Below are 24,897 nucleotides of genomic sequence, written 5' to 3'. Positions count from 1 at the left end.
GACTAACGACCCATAGGATTAACACAGCAGGGATCTCTGGCAGTCCCATTCAGTTTGGATGGGACTGCCAGGGACCCCCGCTGTTAATCTGATAGGCCATTAATCAATGTAAAAATGCTGGGGCTAGTTTAAGGAAATGTATTCAGAATGTACCTGGGTCTTTTGGGGAATTGCCACTGGTTTTTGTTAGAATAATCGCTGCCTCTACTGTACATGCATTTGGGAAATTAGAATAAACAGGCGACTGAGAAATGAAATGGGGCAAAATTAGGTCAATCCATGATGGAGAATGATATGAGTGCTTGTAGACAGCAAGCCTATTAATAGTGACCAATGTCATTGTCATGGGAGACCAGGTTTATTGTACACCTTTACCAGGATCCTTCACTGAGCAAAACAAGATAATTAAATAAATTGAAGTTTATTCACAGAAATAGGCATACACACAGTGGAACACAAAATACAGACGAAAAGCACACTTACTGGGGGTAGAAAATTAGACTGTTCTAGGTGCAGGGAACTCTAAATAAGAGTTTTCCCCTGACCGAGACTTAGCCCGAAATCCTCTGGTTACCAAATCGGCATGAAGTTCCCCACGCCACCGCTCCCTTCTCTTCTGAGAACTTGGACTCCTTTGATCGGGGGTTAGTACCAAACTTCCTGGAACTAAAATCGGCTTTCAATCCAAGTCGCGACCGCTATGTTCGTTTATTAGAACTTGGCCACCAAAAGTGGGACTTAGAATATTTTCTGGGCAGACTTTTCTGAAGCCGGTGCTCTGCTATTCGCGCAAGAGCACTTGTGAAAAGCCCGCCCGCACTGCTGGCGCTGGAAATTTCAACCCTGATTGGCTTAGGGGTTTCTTATAGTATTTTTGACTCCATTCACAAAATACTACAGCCAATCAGAGCATGGAACTTTCTCCGTAGCCAATCAGAGCGAAGCTGGTATGGAAAGCCGGGTCTGTTGAAAATCTAAAATTGCCAAGGGACATGCGCAAGTTTGCCACCTCTGTCCCTGGCTATCTCATGCCACCTGCTGGGTCAGGCTCCTCCATGTCTGGTAGGACAAATGGCAGCCTGGACGACTGCCATTGATCCCAGGACGTGGGTACTTGAGCCTTTCCCTGTTACCCAAATGGCTCTCACACCTCTGGCATCCTCTGGTGTCTTTCATCTTCGATGTCCAGCAGACTCCCTGGCACCAACTTGGTAGCCCTGGCAGCCTGTCTGAACATTGGTTCCGAAAGCCCCAGCTCATTTATAGTGCACAACAGTACATAGCATCACTATTACAGTATTAATAAAATATACACTTTTAATACTTTCCTAAGTCTCTTGGTAAGGGGAATAGAATAGAAAGCTGCACTTTATTTTTCTACTAGCCTTTATTCCCCAAACACTATCTATAGACTTAGACTGGACTCTGAGAGTCCCCTCACAGCCTCAGATATGGTTGGAGTACCAATGAACCCCTATATAAGTTCTTGGCTACCTGGGCATTAACTGGGTATCCCCCTTAACCTAAGGACACTTTGCATCCCTTTGCCCCATTTACCTTTCTGGGTTATGCTGAAGCAGGGAACCCTAGCATTGAGTCGTGCAAGCGTTTTCAAGGGGAGATATTGCTGAGACAATGTGCCTACATGTAAAGAGTCAGGCCTGATTCCCGGGTCCATTTTTAGGGGAACCGACAACTCCGGACCCCGACAACCTAAGCACATTCAGACAACAATTTCTCCGCAAAACCCCCTTGAAACTCATGCCCTAACAATCTCTGCTTGCTGGCATCCCTGGAATGGCAAAAACACAGAACATCTTTATTGTCGCAAATTACAGGTTATGCATGTACAGTTGCTGGGCTCAAGAGCTGACACTCTTTTGAACCCTTATACACAGATCAGGGGTAACCATTCATGGGCTTGACCTTTATTGAGAGCCTAGTTACCCCCTATCATCACAGTCATGCAGTAGCTGCATAGGCATATAAGAGCTTATCTTGCATTACACGGGAATGGATTGAAGGGAAACGAGCATAATTATGCCACTGTATAAAGCATTAGTAAGACCACACCTTGAATATGGAGTACAATTTTGGGCACCACTCCATAAAAAAGACATTATGGAACCAGAAAAAGCGCAGAGAAGAACCACCACATTAATAAAAGGGATGGAAAATCTGAAGGGTATGATAATATATTCAGGGTCAATACAAGGAGATTTCAAAGGAACTATTCATCCCAAGTACAGAATAATCGACACACTGTCATCCCTTAAGGTTGGAGGGAAAAAAATTTCACCAGCAACAAAGGAAAGGGTTCTTTACAGCAGGGGTGCGCAAACTTCCTCGACTGCGGCCCCTAGCCCCCTTGCCTGCTCTGCCCCGGGGTCGGTGTAACTGCCACACACCCCCCCCCCTAAAATCTGTTGCGCGCCTCCCAGTTTGCGCGCCCCTGCTTTACAGTAAGGGCAGTTAAAATGTGGAATTGATTACCCATGGAGACTGTGATGGCAGATACAATAGATTTGTTCAAAAAAAGGTTGGGCATCTTTTTAGAAAGGAAAGATATACAGGGATATACCAAATAAGTAAACATGGGAAGGATGTTGATCCAGGGAATAATCCAATTGCCAATTCTTGGAGTCAGGAAGGAATTTATTTTTCCCCTTATGAGATATCATTGGATGATATGACACTGGGGTTTTTTGTTTGCCTTCCTCTGGATCAATATAGTGTAAATTTAGCAGAGGTTGAAATTGATGGACATATGTCTTTTTAACCTCATCTACCATGTAACTTTGTTTACATTATTCGCAACCTGTGGGAAACAAATTATCTATGTTAAAATTATGCTGAGTATTTTTGTATTTGTTGATCATCATCAACGTGGACATCTGTATAAGAAGAAGACAGATACATGCAAGCATATCAGCAATTCAGTAAGAAATACATCAACATAGGAAAATAATAAATTACATTCCACTGTGATCTACAGATTTATTTTTTTAGAACAATAAACATATAAAGCAACCACTAATAAACTTTGAAGCTTATTTAGCATATTGTATGTCAAACAGATACAGGAACCTAAAAAATGCCATAAAGACCAGGAGTTGTAGGTTCATTTCTTTCAAAGACCATCACATACAGTAGCTGATATTACAGAATTACTCTTCCATTTTGGTTATATGAGTCCAAAAAAATATATCCAAAGGACTTTAGTATATAATCTTATAGTTTGGGCTGATGAAGCTGTAAAAGGAGAAGCATTTGGATGGTTTTCTGTGTTTTTAAAACGTAGTTCAAATAAAACATTGTAGCAGTGAAGATGTCATGTAAGCTAAAGTTGTTGAATATTAGAGCAGGACCCCAGCACCGACCGGTACCAAAGGTAGTACTGAGACTTTCCGTCTGTATTGTTGTTCAACATTTCTTTCAGCTTGAAAGTTGTCAGGCGTCCTGCACCAACATAATGGGAATCTAGGCCATGCGTTGGGCTGTAACTTTTTGAGTAAAACTAGACCCCCGGGAAAGTTCCGATGTTAACAACATGGCACTTTTCAAACAGACCTCCATCCGCCCTGCACCATGGCACTTTTCAAACAGACCTCCATCCGCCCTGCACCATGGCACTTTTCAAACAGACCTCCATCCGCCCTGCACCATGGCACTTTTCAAACAGACCTCCATCCGCCCTGCACCATGGCACTTTTCAAACAGACCTCCATCCGCCCTGCACCATGGCACTTTTCAAACAGACCTCCATTCGCCCTGCACCATGGCACTTTTCAAACAGACCTCCATCCGCCCTGCACCATGGCACTTGAGAGTAGTTGTAGCCAGAAAAGGAGGATGCCATTAGATTGGGAACGGTCAGCAGGAGTTGTGAAGTTGAGCAGCCATTTTAGCAGGAGTATTTTTCCCCCAATGTTTTTCACTCCTTGTAATCCCCAGGAACTCTATGCAGGGGATTATATGTTGAGGAGAAATAATTGCTTGAATTATAGGTAATAATCTTCGTACTACTGATTTTTTTTTTTAAAAGATAGTCTAATTGTGTGTAGTTTTCCATATTGTGATCTAGTTTGTATCTTTTCGTACTTAATTCTTAATGTACTCTATTTAAATATATTTGATGTGCCTTTACAGAGTTACTTTTGCTAGTGAAAACTGTCTTTGTCCAATAAATTCTCCTCTTACTTTTTTTTAATGCTTTGTATAATCTTTCCCTGTATCCCATGTGTAAGCAAACAGCAAAAGCGCCACGACCTGCCTTGTGACACTGACCGCCAAAGGCACATTTTTCTAATTACTTTTAATCCTGAAACTGTGATTTGATTAAATTATCTTTTTTTGTGTTATTCTTATCCACTGCTGGCTTGTTTTGTGGAAGCAGTCTAACAGTAATAATAATGCATTTTGTTTTTATGAATGAAGGATAGATTACAGTCTCTCGTTGACTAGAGGTGGAACATGTTCAGAATAGCAAATTTATTTCATGGAGTTATTGCTAGGGTTGCCAGGTGGTTTCTCCACAAATACTGGATACAATGGTCAGAGGTGCGACGTGCACGAGATGCACACACCTACCTCTCACCGCTCCATGCTGTTTCCTCCTCTCCTTGGTGCCATCCCCAGGCACTTTCTCCTGATTGGCTGCATTACCCAGCAGCAGGCAATCAGGATTGAGGAAGCTGCCCAGCCCCCTAGCAACAGCCTTGCTCTCCCCCGCTCAGGGAAATCCTGCGGCCCCCCAAACCGTACAGGTCACTCTATCCAGAGAGGTAAAACCAGACACACACGTCCAGTATTACCTTTATTTTGTTTACTGAACAGGGTGTCTAAATACAGGACAGTCCGGTTCAATACTGGACACCTGGCAAACCTAGTTATTGCCATTGTTGAGGTTCCATTTTTCTTAATCATTCTGTTTTTCTTAGTATGTTTCAGAAATAGACTGGTGCACAGGCATAATACGGTACAAATATGCTGCATAAGAGACACCTATAAAAATGCTATGAACCCGATATGTACAAATTCCTGCAAGGTTGATTCAGTCTTTGATCCTTCTAAGGAAGATTAATTGCATACCACTTGTAACTGAATAATGATGTGCATATGGCTTTAGATAAAATCACTATATAAGAAGTACGTATAAGGGGATATGTATCAACACACAAAAAATTGTTTTGACGCACTGCGCTAACTTTGCTCCAAAAAGGCATTGTGCCACATTTGTTGCTTCAGTTCCTTACACAAAGTCTTAACCAAGCAAGTTAACGTCACATCAAACTTGGTGGATTGTTTAGCACAGATTTTAAGAGCAAACAGTGACACCGTGTTTAATTTGATACATGTGTGCCTCATATAACCTCTCCCGAACTCCTATTGCCACTCCCCCCTCAAAACAAGCGGATGCACATGTGCAAAAACTGGAGCAAATTCCTTAATACATTGGTGCAAAGAGGCGCAACACAAAAAGGAGGCAATATGCACCAATATTGCTCCAGATTTGCCTTAATACATAGGCCCCATAATATAAATCTAATGGAATAACACGAGTACGATATCCTTGTGAGAGACTCTAAAAGCTTTACTATATGTATATCAGTTTTTTATTTTAATACCTTTCTAATATGGAAATCAGAACTGAGAAACACTTCTGGGAAGGATGGAATCCTATTATCAACCTTGCAGTAATGTCTCAGTATACCTATAGTTATTTGTTGTTTTAATTTTTCTGTGATTCAATATGAAGACTAAAAATATTTCACCTTTTCTATGTGCAGATTGCCCTGCTGAAGTACCTGTTGCGAATGGGAGCACGAATAATACAGTAGCATTAAATGATGACTTAGATATATTTGGCCCAATGGTTTCCAACCCTCTTCCTGCCTCAACTGCACCTCCAACACAGGTAATGTTATTACTCCATAAATGTGCATATGCAGTATTATTCCCTTTGCTGTTGTCCAAGCAGGGGGTGGTATGTGCCATATGGTCTTTCATTCTTGGTTTGATAAGTGTACATATTGGTATTTTAGGATTGTACCGGTGCAAAGGCTTCTGGTTCAACCCTGCATTGCTAGAAGACTTGGGAGTGGGAGGAACTGCATTTATAAAGCTACAGTATTGTTTTGTTTTGTGATGCTACAATTTAGAATGTTCGTAAGATTTAGATATAAATGTGTAACCTGTTATTTTTTTTACATGGGAATGATTTAATATTTGGCGGGGATACATAGATTATTTTTTTTATTGCCTAGGACAATTGATTTAAGACTGTTTAGCAATATGTAGACTGTGCATACTGTATGTATGTTGGAGAAGTAAGGAAGTTAGTGCTCTCTCCCATCAATTACACCAAACACCATGTACGTTTTACTTACTAGCAAATTATTATCACACTGGCTGTAGAATATAAATCTTGTTTTAAGTTTAAAATACAAACTTACATGTATGGGCAGTCCTATTAGCTTTGTACTGTACACAGAACATTTCAATTCCTTATTTAGAATTACATATGCTGCACGAATGGCATAAAAATAACTGATAACAAATATTTAATGTCTAACATTTTCATTTAGCCAGTAGGTCCACAAATTCTAAATGACAAGCATACACAATGAAACTAAACAATACTTAGATATTGCCAAAAAAACATATTGTCCCCAGAGTGATATGTTCCTTGTTAGTTAGTTGTATATTAAAGTGTGGTTTTGTTACATTTTGTGTAGCAGTCCTACATAGTCTGACTATTTGACCTGTGCATACATTACATTAGTTAGCGTCTACATTTTTTAGCAATGTGCCCAGTCTGTGTTCAACTGCAATAAACTGTTTTTATAAGGAATTAAAACATACAGTATTTCCAGTCCCACTTTTTAGTCCTCTTCCCTCCCTTTTCAATCACCCATCCTGTAACCTTCATAGGGGAAGATCCACAAAGCTTGAGATGTTAACTGCTGACGGGTTTCTTTAAAGCTCACTAACGCTGCTGCTGTTTTCAGTCGTAACGACCCCTTGAGTTACTAGAACGAACGTTGATGCTAATAATCAGTGTTCGACAAACCTATACATTTGCTCGCCCCGGGCGAGTAAATATTGGCCCAAGCAGCACACGTTTGGTACTAGGTGGCGAGTAGATTTTTTTGTGTGGCGAGTAGATTTTTTGGTGATTTGTCAACCACTGCTAATAATATACAAAACAGGTGTTCCCTCTAACAATGCATATCTTCTGAGCTCCGTTATAGTTAATGCAGGAATTTAATGATGGGTCATCTAAACTTGGCGTTACTCACGTCCAGACTCTGAAATAGGTCTTTTTGCAGGGTCCAAATAAGTCTAAGACCACACATAGTTGGTTTAACGATCATATTGTTATTTACAGAGTTATTTTCCTCTCCTATCTTCTCACGGACCCTTTGATCCATTTATTTACTTTTCCCTCTGCCATTCTTTCTCTACCTCCTCTGCCTTAGATGGCTATCTTGTTTATTTGTTTTTTTCATGTCTGTGTTAAGCTCATGGAATCGGTATAAATCAGTATTGCTGAGCTGAGGAAGAAAGAGAACTCCAGAAAGCTTGTCTTTATAGTATCAGTGGCTAGTCCAAATAAAAAAGGTATCACCTATGAAGTACTCATTTACTCTGCACCATCGCTACTGGACTAACACGGCTATTTCGACTTAATTCATAACTTTAATTAAACACATTCAGGGTCTTGTTGAGAGTAATGTCGCCTTTGGGTAAGAGAGGCTTAACACCATGTTATTTGAAGCTAAAGCGAGGCAATGCTAACTTAACATGGGGTTAAGCCTTTGCTAATGAGATAACTAACGGCCATTGTTTTTGCATATATTTAATTTTGGGAATACCCGTTAACCTGATGGAAAATGACCTCCGGTACCTATTTAGAGAAGGTAACATTATTTGCCCTGATTTAACAGAGTTCTGTGGATCTGCCCCATAGTTTTCTCTTCCTTGGATCACAATGCTCAGAATCCTCTCACACCTCAGCTCACTTTCCCAGCTCTATGACCCGATCTCTCAGGTGGATATCAGCTGTGGAACTGCAGATGTTAGAGTTGTCAGCAAGCATGGTATGAGGTTCCTCAGCTGGCTGTGTGTTTATCCGGTGATCCAAAATGCTATTTTGTTGTTGCCTGAGGAGCCAAGATTTATATAGCCTTGATTTATAGAGCCTTGAAAAACAAGCTAATCTGGCTTTGTAAAAGAAAGAACATTGGGGAAGCCAAGATGGTGAAGGGTGAGCTCTGGCAGACATTTCCATTTTAAATCACACTGAAAGAAATGATGTATGTTTAGGAAAAATGGGACCCCTGTTCTTTTTCATCATATCTTGCAGAACAATCAATACATTTTCATGAAAATGTGAGCAATTTTAGGTTTGTCACAGCAGATTATTAAATGTAAGAATTATTTGATAAACTAGTAAGCATTCTTCATAATTGTTGACGGTGTGATGACCTCAACAAGTGCATAGTTACAGACTGGTGTGTAGCGACGAAGATAAGCACACTATAAACTACTTGAGACAGAGCAAGAATAATGGTGCAAAACGCTTACATAAAATGGATCCTGATAAAGGATGGTCGCTAGGAGGACTGAAAGAACGAATTTCTAAAACAACGTATCGCTTAGGAGTGGGAGCAGCTGCATTAATGCGTTATCGATTATACAATCAGACAGTGGCGTTCTCGTCTTCAGGCGTGTGTTTCAGAAGCAGGAGGACATTTTGAAAACACTTTGAACTCAAACTTTATAGTAATCTTATTGTTTCGGATTAGATTGCAACAGTTTAACACATTTACCAGCTACGAAGGAAAAACTCCTATTTCTTGTTTAATGAACATGAACCTACCGCAGTGTATCTGGTACCTGTTGACATAATACAGTGACATAAATTTAGTGATTATCAGTTAATTGTCTACATTGTGCTTCTTTTATAGTGTTAATCTACATACAGTAACAGACCTACAATTGTGCACATTTTCATGGGGATTGAGCGAGGAATATAGAATGTATGAAAAATAAAAGGGGTCCCTTTTTCCTGAACATGGTGTTTATATACTGTATCTGTATGCGCATGGATATTAAAACATGGGATGGGATTTCTGTAGCTTGGTTTGCGTTTCTCAAGCAGGGCTGTAAATGGCAAACCTTTATTACATTTTATAGTTTCATTACGTTTGTCAAAATGGAAAGTAAGGTATCAATATAAAAAAAAAATCCAAGATGTGCAAAAATGTAATGGTTAGATGTTCAACGCTGAAACACAATGATATAGTCTTCTCAGGTTTAAGTTTGTGAATATTTTTATTGTATGAATATCACAGAAGCTTTTAATAAAAATGTAAAGATTATGTTTTTAGGTACAGTAGTGCAGTTTGAAATTAATATATATATTGATGCCTTTGTATGGATTCCCTTATACAGTAATAACATTAGTTAAGTCAATAACTAAAACTGTGCATTTTGCAATTTTAAGTTCAAGTAAAAGGCTTTTTGTTGTTTTTTTTTCAATTGCCAAGTAGTTTTAACCTTAACTTTTTTTCAGCCAGCTCGATCTCCCTCATTATTAGACCACATGTCAGATACATTTTGATTCAGCTCACTGTGTTGCTGACAATTCACTAAGCCAGTAATTGTTATGTGTTTCAATCTTTTGTTGGTCCTCCGGTTTTCATCTGCCTCTCACTTGGCATTCCTGACGATGCTCAGAACTCCTGGACCAGCACTGCATTCCCTCAGTATTCACAACCAAACGTATTCATCATCTACAAATGTAGTTGCCGTTACGGTTGTGACATTTCATTGTAACAATGATACAATAGATCTATTCCTCTGCAAAATGTTATTGATATATATCAGGCCATGCTTAAAACACATTAAATATGGAACACTGCACATCTAAACAAGCCTTACATATACATGTAGAAGTTGGCACACATTGCAAATGTTATAAGTTAGGAGTAGCAAGGTATACTCGAATAGAAAAACTGGAAACTGGAAATGGGCCGTGTTACTCATCAGAAAGAATGCCAAGTGAAAACCAAGTGATAATTGGCCATCTTCTGTACTGGATAAGTTTAGCCGTACGTTTTTAGGGCAGCTACAGTAGAGGCAACGTTTATTCTAACATTTGCTGTAAACTAGCCGGGTTACATTCTGGGTATGTGCTGGGTATGTGCTGGGCTAGTTTGAGGCACGTTTAAGGCATTTCTGCATTGACTAACGACCCATAGGATTAACACAGCAGGGATCCCTGGCAGTCCAATTCAGTTTGAATGGGACTGCCAGGGACCCCCGCTGTTAATCTGATAGGCCATTAATCAATGCAGAAATGCTGGGGCTAGTTTAAGGAAAGTTTAAGGCATGTATTCAGAATGTACCTGGGTGTACCTGGGTCTTTTGGGGAATTGCCACTGGTTTTTGTTAGAATAAGAGTTGCCTCTACTGTATATTAAAATATATAAAGAGTGGGCAGACAGAAGTGAAAACAAAATGATAAAATAAACAAAATTGCATTGATCAGGGGTTGTAAACAGAGGGATATATTGGGGGCTCTATACCTGTCATTTAAGCAATTGTTAGGACTCATCCTTAAATGGTAACTTTAAGTACTCTTGCACTTGTGTAATCAATATAGTACAATGACCCGCAAGAGAAAAAGTCCTTGGCGCACTACCAGGTACAATAAACCTGGATGGTATGTTCCCAACTCTCTGAATGAAGGAGCAGTTTGTAGGTCACACAGATGATCTTTCAGAGATTCCTTGTAGGTGGAGGTGTATCTGAAACCAAACAAAACAAGAAGACCATTGCGCAGTACTCTCTGATAATAGAGATCACACACACACGGCTGCTAGCTACTCACATAGAAGTAGATAGCATAGGGCCTTGAAAGGTATCTTTAGCTGGTACTCTGGTGTATATGACTGGATAACAGTGGGTCTCGGGTGATGGTGATTGCCCTCTCCACGTGGAACCAATTCCAATCACGGAGGATACATAAAAAATGATAAAAATGCCAATGGTGTACGTAGCACCATAACAAATGTAATAAAACAATTAAGATCAACAGCAGATGCACTCACATGCTATACGACCTTACAAGCGGTTTACAACGTGCCATCCGCAGGCTAGAGTGGATGGCTGTGTGGTGCATGTGTAGAGGCTTTATCCTGCGTCTACCTCCTCGCGGCCGTGACTCGGAGCGTCAGGTCCACCTTAGATGACGTCACTGGTACACCGCCGCTCCTCCTCTCAGCTAGATCGCGCACGCAGTATCACGTACAGTTCTAGCTCCACCCTACGCGCGTTTCGTGACTGTTGACGTCACTTCTTCAGGGTTTATGAAGCTATCGTGAATGTATGTGCTATTTAAGCACGTAGAGAAACAGTCCCGGATCTCTCATTGGATAATTAAACCTTAAAGGGACCCGCTGACTGCATTGAAATTAAAAACAAAAGTGATGTGAAATATGACACAAAGCATACGCTAAGGTCAAAAAACACACCACCAGTTCGATACTTGATCATACAAATTATACAATACATATAAAACACAAAATATACAGACCATAACGGCAACAATATCTTAAATGAACTTAAAATCTCATTGTCCAATCTAACTCACCCAGTATATTGACTGAAAATGAGTGTGATAATGGCGGAAAGGAAGCGAGCATGTAGGGGAGGATATTCATCCCAAAAGGTCGAAGACATAGAGATCTGGGGATAAAATATACCAGACTAGCTATCTTTCAAAAAAGATGCTAGGTCGAAATCTATGTTTAGACCTCCTGGGGTTAATGTTCTTAGGGTGTAAATCCAATAGCTTTCACGCCTGGATATTAGATTTATCTTATCTCCCCCTCTCCAATTTTGCTTGGGGCAATCGATGCCCTTACATATCAATCCCTCTGGGTTTTGATTATGCCTAATTTTGAAATGGTTGGAGACGCTGTGAGGGGGAGATAAGATAAATCTAATATCCAGGCGTGAAAGCTATTGGATTTACACCCTAAGAACATTAACCCCAGGAGGTCTAAACATAGATTTCGACCTAGCATCTTTTTTGAAAGATAGCTAGTCTGGTATATTTTATCCCCAGATCTCTATGTCTTCGACCTTTTGGGATGAATATCCTCCCCTACATACTCGCTTCCTTTCCGCCATTATCACACTCATTTTCAGTCAATATACTGGGTGAGTTAGATTGGACAATGAGATTTTAAGTTCATTTAAGATATTGTTGCCGTTATGGTCTGTATATTTTGTGTTTTATATGTATTGTATAATTTGTATGATCAAGTATCGAACTGGTGGTGTGTTTTTTGACCTTAGCGTGTGCTTTGTGTCATATTTCACATCACTTTTGTTTTTAATTTCAATGCAGTCAGCGGGTCCCTTTAAGGTTTAATTATCCAATGAGAGATCCGGGACTGTTTCTCTACGTGCTTAAATAGCACATACATTCACGATAGCTTCATAACCCCTGAAGAAGTGACGTCAACAGTCAAGAAACGCGCGTAGGGTGGAGCTAGGACTGTACATTGTACTGCGTGCGCGAGCTAGCTGAGAGGAGGAGCGGCGGTGTACCAGTGACATCATCTAAGGTGGACCTGACGCTCCGAGTCGCGGCCGCGAGGAGGAGGTAGACGCAGGATAAAGCCTCTACACATACACCGCACAGCCATCCTCTCAAGCCTGCGGACAGCACGTTGTAAACCGCTTGTAAGGTCGTATAGCATGTGAGTGCATCTGCTGTTGATCTTAATTGTCTTATTAAATTTGTTACGGTGCTACGTACACCATTGGCATTTTTATCATTTTTATGTATCCTCCGTGATTGGAATTGGTTCCACGTGGAGAGGGCTATCACCATCACCCAAGACCCACTGTTATCCAGTAATATATACCAGAGTACCAGCTAAAGATACCTTTCAAGGCCATATGCTATCTACTTCTATGTGAGTAGCTAGCAGCCGTGTGTGTGTGATCTCTATTATCAGAGAGTACTGCGCAATGGTCTTCTTGTTTTGTTTGGTTTCAGATACACCTTCACCTACAAGGAATCTCTGAAAGATCATCTGTGTGACCTACGAACTGCTCCTTCATTCAGAGAGTTGGGAACATATCATCCAGGTTTATTGTACACTGGCGACACACTTTATTCGAGCTCGGCTAGTCCCACGAATTCGGGTATACTCGGGTGTATTGAGGTTTGTGACTGTTTTCTGCCCGAGTGCATTGCGTTATTTTCCAGGCAGGGATTGAAGCATTTTATTCCCGCTGGCTGCAATACTGCACAGTATATATATATATATACTGCATTACAATTCATGAATTTATGCCATCTGGTAGACACGCGAAGCATTGCAGCCTATTAAATCCTAATCATTATCATTTAACAGATCAGCCGCCCGTCAGCCAGGCATGAACCATGGCTGGGAAGGCAAACGCAACGGGGCTTGTCTGAGGTGAGGAGCGGCGCATTCCAGGTATCTGCCAGGTACAAACTGGGTATTTGCTCGAATAAAGTGTGTCGCAGCAGTACCTGGTAGTGCGCCAAGGACTTTCTCTCTTGTATCTCAATTTTACCATCAGCCTTATGGATAGGCTTGTTGTTCGTCCCTAGGCAGCCATCCCCCCATTTTCATCCTTGTATATATGGGGTACACTTTCATCTTTTATCTTAAATTCACTTGATTGTTGCATTGCAAGGGTAGTCATATCTTCCCTCTCTGTCACCAATGATTAGTTGTATTTTATTTCATTGAATATCACGTATATGTAAATAGGTTGAGTGCTTAGTATATGCATTAGTCACTCTTTTTTCCCAGTACAATGACCCGAGTGGAAAAAGCACATAAATTACTTTACGTAGACCAATTATTGCTGTATGTCTTGCATTGTATTCACATATTAAGCTTGATGTAACATGCTCCAAGGGATACATAGCTACTTGTTGCTCCCTACTTCCATCAATTACTTCAAATGGTTGTATTTTTTTGTAAGTAACATGTAGACTTGTAATGAGATATAGAGAGAGCTGATGAAAGTCATGATGGACGTGCACTGTTTTCTCTTATTGTATTATCATAGGTCATCTGTGACCCTTCACGTTTTTGGTGGTGTGGAGCACACTTTCTGTCACTTAGACTGCTGTTTTTCCTTGAAGATATTACTGCAACTGGTGTATAGAAATGGTGTAATTAGTAATGCAGTGTGAGAAGAGGTGGTTAGTTAGTAGCTAATATCCTTTTGGTGCAGAGGCGTGGGAAGTCTGAGGCTTGGAAAGAAGGAACTCAAGGGAATGCAACAAAATATATATATATATATATATATATATATATATATATATATATATATATGCGACTTGGAGGAATGTTGGAAAGCAGTATGTTAGAGAGAGCTGATTTGTTTGGAGGGAAGATGTACTCAAGCAGAGTTACTGTGGCTAACTTTCTCTCTGAAGCTGTTAATACATTTCAAATGAATTATTTCATTAACGGTCACATTTTGACAACCAAAAAACCTCAGTCTAGTCTTCAGTGCGTGTACATATTAATCATCTTAGCAGCTGTACAAGTGTGTGAATAAATTGCCCTTCATGTAATGTATGCACTTAGGTACTAAGTATTTTTCTGCTTCGTGTAACAGATTATACTAATTAAATACAATTTCTTTATTATGTCACCTACCATGTAAGGGTTACAGCTCGCATCTGCAAAACTGTGGTTCAAAATGGAATGCGTTCACAAACGGCAGCCCCCTTTTTGTCGTTGGGAACTGCTTATATTTGCACTGGAATATTAGTCTTTCAATTTAAAAAATTACTTTATCAACGTTAAATATTATTTCTTCCCCCATTGTTCCTTATTACAGGGGACTCGGCACAGCTTCCCACTCCACACACATATTCTACTGTCACCTCATTCATTTCCAGGCATCCTTCAGGAGTCTGTCTTCCATACACAAATGTCACTTAGGGATCCAGCGTCCCTTCATGCATTCTGAATTCATCCCGCTGCCCCTTTAACCCATTTTAAGTGATCCTGTTTCCCCTGTCACCCCTCTTCAGTGATTATGGGGCCCCTTTATTATTTTTTCAACACTTCTGATGGCCCCAGCTCACAGGTCCTTCAGGGATCATGTTATTGTCCATAGTTTCATGAGAAATACCTACCAAACCAGACAAATATATAGTCACAGTAGTTATGTCCTGAAACACAAACAATGGCCCAGCCTAGAGATGGCTTTGCAGTTTAAGATGCATGATCTTCAAAGTGGGTAGAACTACCAGTGTAAACGGGATCTTGTCACCAGACTTTCACCCCCTACCCTAAAGAGATGCCCCTTTCCACCTAATTCCATCCCTACTCCTATCACTAATGTTCAGGAATACGGGGCAATAAAGGGGTGTTCTATTAATTTAAAAATGTTATTAATTTAAAACACATTTTATTTGTCAAAACCATTAAATAATTGAGAATGTATTTAGTCTTATTTTAAACACTTATGAAAAAAAAGTCATAGTAGAAACCGTTCTTGTCTTTTTTCCTATTGAGCAGTTAGTTATTTGCTGTTTGGATGAGTGAGTACAGGCACCGACTCATTGTGCTCGCAAAATTCTACAGTATGTACAGCATGGTATACACTGTTGGCGCTTAGGGAGAAGGAGTGGCTCAGTGAGTAAAGACACTGACAGGCACTGAGAGTTTGAAGCAGGGGCGCCTTGGGCAAGTCACTTTATCTCCTTGTGCCTCAGGCACCAACAACATTGATTGTAAGCTCCACGGGGCAGGGACCTGTGTCTGCAAAATGTCTCTGTAAAGCGCTGCGTACAACTAGCAGCGCTATACAAGAACATGCTATTATTATTATTCAATCCAAGCACTTTAAAATTACACTTAACACCACATTACTCAGGATTTATATACGGCTAATTACCCTGACTTATTTGTCTCTTTGAAGTGGGACTTAGAAGAGTGGAATATGTACTATATTATGTGGTTTGGTAAAATAATATCCATCAAGATGAATACCCTACCCAAACTGCTTTACCTTTTTCATCCTCTTCCGCATTCCACGAGAGCAATAGAAGGTATGCAGAATTGTATTGTATGTCTTTATTTGTATAGCGCCATAAATATACATAGCGCTTCACAGTAGTAATACATGTTGTAATCATATAAATAACAAATAATATAACAGGTCATGGGAATAAGTTCTTAAGTTCATAAGAGTAACATTAAGGAAGAGGAGTCCCTGCTCCAAGGAGCTTACAATCTAATTGGTAGGTAGGAGAACGTATAGAGACAGTAGGAGGGAATTCTAGCAAGTGCGTCTGCAGGGGGCCAAGCTTTATGTATCATGTGTCCAGGATTATCCACAGTGCTATTCATATGCTTCTTTAAGCAAATGTGTCTTAAGGTGGGTCTTAAAGGTGGATAGAGAGGGTGCTAGTCGGGTATTGAGGGAAAGGGCATTCAAGAGGTGCGGGGCAGTCAGCGAGAAACGTTTAAGCCGGGAGAGGGCTTTAGATACAAAGGGGGTAGAAAGTAGACATCCTTGAGAAGACCGCAAGAGTCGGGATGGTGCATAGCGAGAAATTAGGGCTGAGATGTAAGGAGGGGCAGAAGAGTGTAAAGCTTTAAAAGTGAGGAGAAGAATGGAGTGTGAGATGCAGGATTTGATCGGAAGCCAGGAGAGGGATTTCAGGAGGGGAGATGCGGAGACAGATTTAGGAAAGAGTAGAGTAGGGGAGACAGGTGAGAGGCAGGGAGGCCGGACAGCAGGACTTTGCAGTAATCAAGACGGGAGAGAATGAGGGCCTGAGTCAGAGTTTTAGCAGACGAGTAACAGAGGAGAGGGCGTATCTTTGTGATACTGCGGAGGAAAAAGCGTCAAGTTTTAGAAAAGTTTTGAATGTGAGAGAGGAATCGAGTGTGACCCCTTGGCAGCGTGCTTGGGCTACTGGGTGATTGATCGTATTTCCAACAGTAATGTGGAAGGAGGTAGTAGGGCCAGGTTTGGGAAGAAGAATAAGGAGCTCTGTTTTTGCCATGTTAAGTTTCAGTCGGCGGATGGCCATCCAGGATGATATTCCAGAGAGACATTCAGAAACTTTGGTCTGTATAGCAGGTGTAAGGTCAGGGGTTGAAAGGTAAATTTGTGTGTCGTCAGCATAGAGGTGATATTTAAACCCAAAAGATGTGATTAGGTCACCTAGAGAGAGTGTGTAAAGAGAGAAGAGAAGGGGTCCCAGGACAGAGCCCTGGGGTACCCCCACAGAGAGATCGATAGAGGAGGAGGTGTTAGCAAAAGAGACACTGAAAGTATGATGGGAGAGGTAAGAGGAGATCCAGGATAGAGCTTTGTTCCGAATACCAAGAGTATGGAGAATGTGGAGGAGAAGAGGGTGGTCCACGGTGTCAAATGCTGCAGAGAGGTCGAGTAATATGAGCAGAGTGTAATGACCTCTGTCTTTGGCAGCATGAATGTCGTCGGTTATTTTAGTGAGGGCTGTTTCAGTAGAGTGAGCAGTGCGGAAGCCAGATTGTAGAGGGTCTAGAAGAGAATAGGCGTTGAAAGTGTAGCAATCGAGAGAATACAAGACGTTCAAGGAGTTTGGAGGCAAAAGGCAGGAGGGAGACAGGTCGATAGTTAGAAGGACAGGTAGGGTCTAGCTTGCTGTTTTTGAGCAATGGTATCACTGTTGCATGCTTGAAGGAGGATGGAAAAGTACCAGAATAGAGGGAAGAGTTAAAGATCTGTGTGAGCATAGGGATTATAGAAGGAGCAAGAGGTTTTTGGTGATGGGAAGGAATGGGATCAAGAGCGCAGGTGGTAGAGGGAGAAGAGGAGATCAGCAGTGACACATCCTCCTCTGAGATAGCAGAAAAAGAGTCCAGAAAGGCAGGAGGAATTTAGGAAGCGGTGTGGGATGCGAGGAGGCAACAGATGGGATGTTCTGACGTATGGATTCCACCTTTTCCTTAAAAAAATTCAGCAAAGTCCTGAGGTGAGATGGAGGAAGAAGAGGGGGCAGCCGAGGGTGGTCTGAGTAGAGATTCAGACAGAAAAGAGTCGACGTGGGTTAGACTTGTGCGTGTTAATTAGTGATGAAAAGTAGGTTTGTTTAGCCTGAGAGAGGGCAGAGTTGAAACAGGACAGCATAAATTTGTAGTGAAGGAAGTCTGCGAGATTTCCTCCAGAGGCGTTCAGAGGAGCGAGTGGAGGAACGCAGCATGCGTGTGTTGGAATTTAGCCAGGGTCTGGGGTTAGAAGGGCGAGTGCGGCAGAGAGAAAGCGGGGCATGTAGACCAAGAGAGGAGGATAAGGCAGAGTTGTAGTTCCTGACCAGGTTGTCAGGGTCTGAAGCAGAACTGAGAGAGGAGAGGGAGGAGCGTAAAGTGGAATCAAAAGCTGGTAGGTTAATAGAGCGCAGGTTTCTGTAAAAACGAGGGCGAGATGGAGATGGAGAGGGGAAGAAGCGTGATAGAGAAAATGATATGAGGTGATGGTCAGAGAGAGGAAAAGGAGAAATGGAGAAATCGGCGAGAGAAAAGTTTTTAGTGAAAACCAGGTCTAGGTAGTGGCCATCCTTGTGGGTGCTGGCTGCAGTCCACTGTTGCAGGCCAAAAGAAGAGGTTAGGGAGAGAAAGCGGGAGGCCCAAGGAAGAGAGGGGTCATCAATGTGGCAGTTGAAGTCCCCAAGGAGAAGAACAGGGGAGTCTGTGGAGAGAAAGAAAGAGAGCCAGGATTCAAAGTGAGAGAGAAAGGCAGAGGGGGGATGAGTAGAGGTAGGTGGGCGATAGATGACCGCCATGTGGACTGGGAGAGGCGAGAAGATCTGGACTGTGTGAACCTCAAAGGAGGGAAAAGCAAGAGAGGGGGGAATAGGTAACGACAGAGAGAGGAGAGCAGGGGCCCCACGCCTCCACCCCTGCCATCAGTGCGCGGAGTGTGGGAGAAGGAAAGGCCACCGTAGGAGAGGGCAGCTTCCAGAGCAGCGTCAGACTGAGTGAGCCAGGTCTCAGTTATAGCAAAGAGAAGCAGGGAGTGAGAGAGAAAGAAGTCATGCACAGAGAGGAACTTGTTAGAAAGGGAGCGAACATTCCAAAGGACACAGGAGAAAGGAAGAGAGGAGGGAGGGTGGCAGGGGATGGGTATGAGGTTGGAGGGGTTAACACCAGAAGGAGTTGAAGTTGCATGTGGGAGGCGAGGACGAAAGCTTTCGGTTTTTCTGGGCGTCACAAAAAAAATCAAGGGTCAAAAAAAGTATTCTTGTCTAGTCCAAGATAGATGGTGACCTGGCCCTCTTTTAATAATTAATTTGCTGCAGCACAGCTGAGCCATGTCCCGGCTTTGCACAGGCCACCTAAAACAATGAGATGGGTGCAGATTGACTCTTTAGAAATCTCTAATCAATCCTTAGATGCCCTTCTCTGGATCTCTACGTACAGTACAAATGGCCCCAGAAAGTTTACAAACGCCCGGTAGTTGAACTAACGCTGGCAGTTTGGGATACATAAAAAAAGATTCAAAACCTTAATGTTATCCCTTCCTTGACGTCCCCTCTATGGAATAATGCAGAATTCCCACCGGGTCTTCACCCAGGGACTAATAATGACTTGGTTCCAAATAACATCCTAAAAGTCTGAGACATAGTAGCACTAGGTAGGCTTAAATTCAAGAGAAATATAATATCCCACAGAAGGAACTTTTCCGATATAACCAGGTGAAACATTTTATACTCACTAGGTTTAGACTCCTCCAAGACAGAAAACTTCCTTTCTTCGAGAGACTGTGTAAACCAGAAAGGGCTGATCTCGATTTCTTACTCCATCCGGAATTCGTTAAAGCTAAACAAAAAATATATGATTTTATGGGTGAGATGTGGCGACTTTTAAAAAAAAATTCAACAGATTTTCAATACATCAAATTAGAATGTACAACATCTCCAATATCGGTGTTTCCACATCGACCTTCAGGGCACATCTTCATAGACAATTATTGCATATATTTATAAATGTGGACATTTTGGTATGCGGAAGGACTTTCTTAACATTGCAACAAAGTCCTCAGTTTGTACGACTATTAAGAGTATTAACTACATATATACACATATACTGTATATATTGATGCAGTGGTATCTGACCACGATAGAATGTCTCACATTCACAAGGGAACCAGTGCTCAGCGGGGCACAGGACTAGAGTTTCTACCGGTGCAACACCGGTCGGCGGCCTTGCCAGACCCCTCTCTTTCTCTTACACACCTCCTCGCTCTCTCACCTAACTCTATTCTCACTCTCACCCTCTCTCGTACACTCTCCCCATCTTACACTCTTCCTCTCGTACCTACACCTCCCCTCTCATTCCCTTCTCTCTCTCCCTCTCTCTCCATCTCTCATCCCCTTCTCTCTCTTTTCTCTCTCATTGCCTTGCTTCTATGTCTCTCGTGCTCTCCCACTCCCTCCCTCCTCACTCCCTCTCTCCTTCCCTTCTCTCTTTCTTTTTCTCTCCCTCTCTCACTCTTTCCCCTCCCTTCTCTCTCTCTCTCTGACTCTCTGTCTCTCACTGCCTGCCTTCTCTCTCATGCCCCCCCCCCTCTTCTCTCTCTCACTCCCCCTACCCCACTGGCCACACACACAATTCCACCCCACACAATACCCACGCAATAACCACCCAGACCACAATACCCACAATTCATACCCCCCACCACACAATACTTACCCATTACATATCCCCCTCCCAAAAATACCCACATAATATACATATACACACAAACATTTACCTTGGGGCTTGAAGGCCTCCGGTAGCATGCTGGTTCTGCGTGCGGATGCGGAAGTTGCGCCCGAATTCTGCGCGGACCATACTTCCTATGTGGCCAACCAGGGGCGGGAGGCCCAACGCAGAAGTGGATTGAGGCCCAGAGGTCTGATGGAGGAGGCAGGCCTACTACAGCAGCTGGTGCCTGGCCCAGGACCATTGTCCCGGCTCTCCCCCCTGTTGGCAGCCCTTCATTAGCCAAGGAGATGAAGGGGAGGGGTCAGTAATTATCAGATGAGATTAGAATTACACAGCACCCAGAAGAAGTAGAAACATTGTATTTTAACACCGGAAACAAGTGAAAATGTTACTTTAAGGATGATTTGATTCTTTTTAAGGAAGCCAATTACACAGACAGGTTGATACAAAATACAGTTCTATTTTAGCCATGTAAGACTGTCACTGGGGCACATGTTTCCACCTGCTTAGCATCTGACTTAAGAAGCTGCTCTTCCACTTCTTGTGTGGTGCCTGGAGTCTCTGGGGAGGTGATTATAAAAAATGGGTAGCCTACATTTGGGATATTGATGGTTTTTACCAAGACCATTTGGCTTTTCAGATTTTAGATGCAAGACCTGATATAATGTATTATGTTTTTGTAACACTACCTATTCTCTCTCTCTCTCTCTCTCTCTCTCTCTCCTAAAGGTCATTACCGCTAATCCAGCAGCTGCCACCATAAGTTCAGCATCCGGGGACCTTGATTTATTCACTGATCAACCTGCAAAATGTGAAGACTCTGCAAAAAAGCCATTGTCCAAAGACTCCATCTTGTCACTTTATGGCACAGGAAACATGCAGCAACAAAACACCGCAGGTAATTATTTTTCAAGTGCATTTCTGGAGTGTATCCTTTGAAACATTTCTGTAATATAGCAGCTGAGTATTAATGATGGGCAGATGGAGTCTAGCGTACTGTCATTAGTTACAATCCACAGGAAACAGGAAGTCATGTTGATCAACACAGAAAATACATTTAAAGCTGCAGACCAAGCAATATCCTACATGAGTGTTTTTTTTTTAATAAATCAATTCTGTACTATGAGAAAATACTTGTAGCATTTTTTTTAAACAACTCTGAATTACATTTTTTATGTATTATAATGTAACAAGCATTTTTGTTTCTATTGCAACCCTTTACAAAGTCACATCCCCTTCCTCTTCTGAAACAGGCTCTTGAACACCCCCTTTTGAGCCCTGCCCTCTCTAGCAGTGCACCAATTGTATCTAGTGACTGCCTGGTCACATGATCTTCCCCACAGAACTTTTTCATTTTTGGACCGCTCCTGTTACACTGAGCCATTTAGTGAGCCCCTGAGCCGAATGTTCACCGATTGATCACAGGAGACCAGATCGATCGGCAGCTTAGCTAATTACTTATCATTGTTTGTATTGCATTGATGCACATATTAAAGGGGAAAATAAATCAAATTTAAAAACCGGCGGCTTGGGCTGTTGCTTTAAAGCAAACCTTGTTCACTTCTTTGCTAGTGGGCAGGACAGCAAACTACAGCCATTTATGTTATTAGAATTATATTGTTTTCATGTATTTATGTTAATATTTAACTTCTATGATAAATAATTCAAATGTTACGGTTGAAGAAGGGGAAATGGTAATCGCATTTCTAACTTCTATAAACGGCGGTCTGCGTTCCTGTGACTATACACGTGCCTGGTTGCCTCTAGCTGGTTTGCTCCTGTCCTGCTTTGCAGGCGTCTGCCCAAAGCTTCTGTCCTGCAGGAGATCAATACTGTAATCTGGCAGAGGAAAAAAAAAAATAAGCTCCAACTTACACTTTATCTGAATTCTCCAGCCCTCTAAAACAGGGATAGTTTTGAAGAACACATGGAAACAAACGTTTTAAAAATAATGTCTTTCAGACAACTCGTGATGAAGAAATACACAAGTTGTGGTCTTAGTGCACCTCATTACCCAACAAAAGCTCTCAAACAGTCGCTTTTATTTTTCGGAGTCATAAGACAATGAAAAAGATCTAACTTGTCATTCTTTCAATCGAATACAGCTTGTGATCTCCCAGCCACTCCCCTCGGAACTGATTGTTTTAATTCCACACTTTGGTATAACACTTAGTAGGGGCTACCTACTCACACTTTCCAGAGGTATTAAGTAACGGAGAAAATGACTATGTATTGTGGGGAAATGTGGAGCTGCAAAGCACCCTTAATATCACCAAACAAAGCTGGTGATTTCCTATTACTCCTGTAGTTAGACACCAGGTTCATTAGGGAGAAATGAAGTACATAAATCAGTTGTGTGAAATTGCGGTTTTACTAGGGCCGACCTGAGACTTCTTTTATATCGTCGTCATAGAGGTAAGTCGTTAACCACATTCTTGGAGTACTGAGGAAAAGGCAATTTAAATGTACTTTTTGACATTTCAAAATTATACTTAATGAGTTTTATGTTTTGGTAACTCTGAACTATGACTAAATAGGCACTTAATGAGTTTTTCAATAGAAATATCAAGAAATTCCAAGCCAGGAAGTGCATGTAGTGAGTTTTTGACAAAAAATGCCCCGATTGGGTTTTACGTCTACAACGATGATATCTGAACACTGGGGACACACTGTAAAATTCCTGATGAAGACATGTAAAGGAATACTTTACCTTGGAAGCTCTTTTCTTGTCATTGCAAGTATTCCTTTACAGTCTGTTTACGCTCCTTGGACCCTATGAACAAGACACTAGGCCAGGGGTCTGCAACCCTTCAAGGGCGAAGAGCCATTTTAGAAAAAATGTTGTTGTCCAAAATATTCAGAGCGCCGCAACACAAGCATGGATATTACACCCACACAAACCCATACATATACTGTACACACACTAATAGGTATATACACAATAATACGTCACTTCATTTTGTTTTTTTCATTGTTTTTCTGGGCAAAACAGTTTGTCATTTACAAATACACAATACATACATACTCTACCCCCAAATACATGCACATACACTACCCCCCAAATACATGTTCACACACTACCCCCAAATACACCCACACATACACCCCCACACCCCAAATACACACACACCCATGGGCGTCCGCAGAAATGTTTTTAGGAGGGGGCATAATTTTAACTAGACAGAGAGAGAGAGTGGGTGTGGGGGGTGTGTGGGTGACGGGGTGGGTGACTGACACTTGGGTGGGTGACTGACTGTGGGTTGGTGTCTGTATTCATTCACAGACAGACAAACACAAACACACACACCCCCTCCCTTCTCAGACTATCCCTCTCAGTCTCTCCCTCTCAGACTCTCTCAGTCTCTCCCTCTCAGACTCTCCCTCTCAGCTGACTCTCTCAGACTCTCCCTCTCAGACTCTCTCAGACTCTCCCTCTCAGACTCTCCCTCTCAGACTCTCCCTCTCAGACTCTCCCTCTCAGACTCTCCCTCTCAGACTCTCCCTCTCAGACTCTCTCAGAATCCCCCCCCCCCCGTCAGACACTCTCTCCCCCTCAGACTCTCCCTCTCAGACTCTCCCTCTCAGACTTTCCCTCTCAGACTCTCCCTCTCAGACTCTCCCTCTCAGACTCCCCCCCTCAGACAGACTCTCCCCCTCAGACTCTCCCCCTCAGACTCTCCCCCTCAGACTCTCCCCCTCAGACTCTCCCCCTCAGACTCTCCCCCTCAGACTCTCCCCCTCAGACTCTCCCCCTCAGACTCTCCCCCTTAGACTCTCCCTCTCAGACTCTCTCAGACTTCCCCCCCCCTAATACACTTTCTCCCCCTCAGCCTCTCTCCCCTTCAGACTCTCCCTCTCAGACTCTCCCTCTCAGACTCTCCCTCACTTCCCCCCCCCTCAGACACTCTCTCTCCCTCAGACTCTCTCAGCCTCTCTCCCCTTCAGACTCTCTCCCCCTCAGACTCTCTCCCCCTCAGACTCTCTCAGACTTTCTCCCCCTCAGACTCTCTCCCCCTCAGACTCTCTCCCCCTCAGACTCTCAGACTCCCCCCCCCTCAGACTCCCTCCCCTTCAGAATCCCTCTCTCACTCTCAGACTCTCTCTCTCTCAC

General features: G+C 42.3%; 1 protein-coding gene across 4 annotated transcripts in view; it reads left to right on the top strand.

The window, feature by feature from the left end:
- Nucleotides 1–24,897, top strand: part of SMAP1 (small ArfGAP 1) — a 421,957-nt gene that overhangs the window by 385,319 nt on the left and 11,741 nt on the right. For all 4 annotated transcript variants that reach the window (XM_075598066.1, XM_075598068.1, XM_075598067.1 and 1 more), the window contains 2 exons: nt 5,790–5,917; nt 21,516–21,684. In XM_075598066.1, the coding sequence (XP_075454181.1) occupies nt 5,790–5,917; nt 21,516–21,684 (297 nt within the window). The remainder of the gene's footprint in view (nt 1–5,789; nt 5,918–21,515; nt 21,685–24,897) is intronic.

The sequence above is a fragment of the Ascaphus truei genome, chromosome 4, assembly GCF_040206685.1.
Source record: "Ascaphus truei isolate aAscTru1 chromosome 4, aAscTru1.hap1, whole genome shotgun sequence".
Classification (NCBI taxonomy): domain Eukaryota; kingdom Metazoa; phylum Chordata; class Amphibia; order Anura; family Ascaphidae; genus Ascaphus; species Ascaphus truei.
This window is presented reverse-complemented; position numbering and strand designations above follow the sequence as displayed.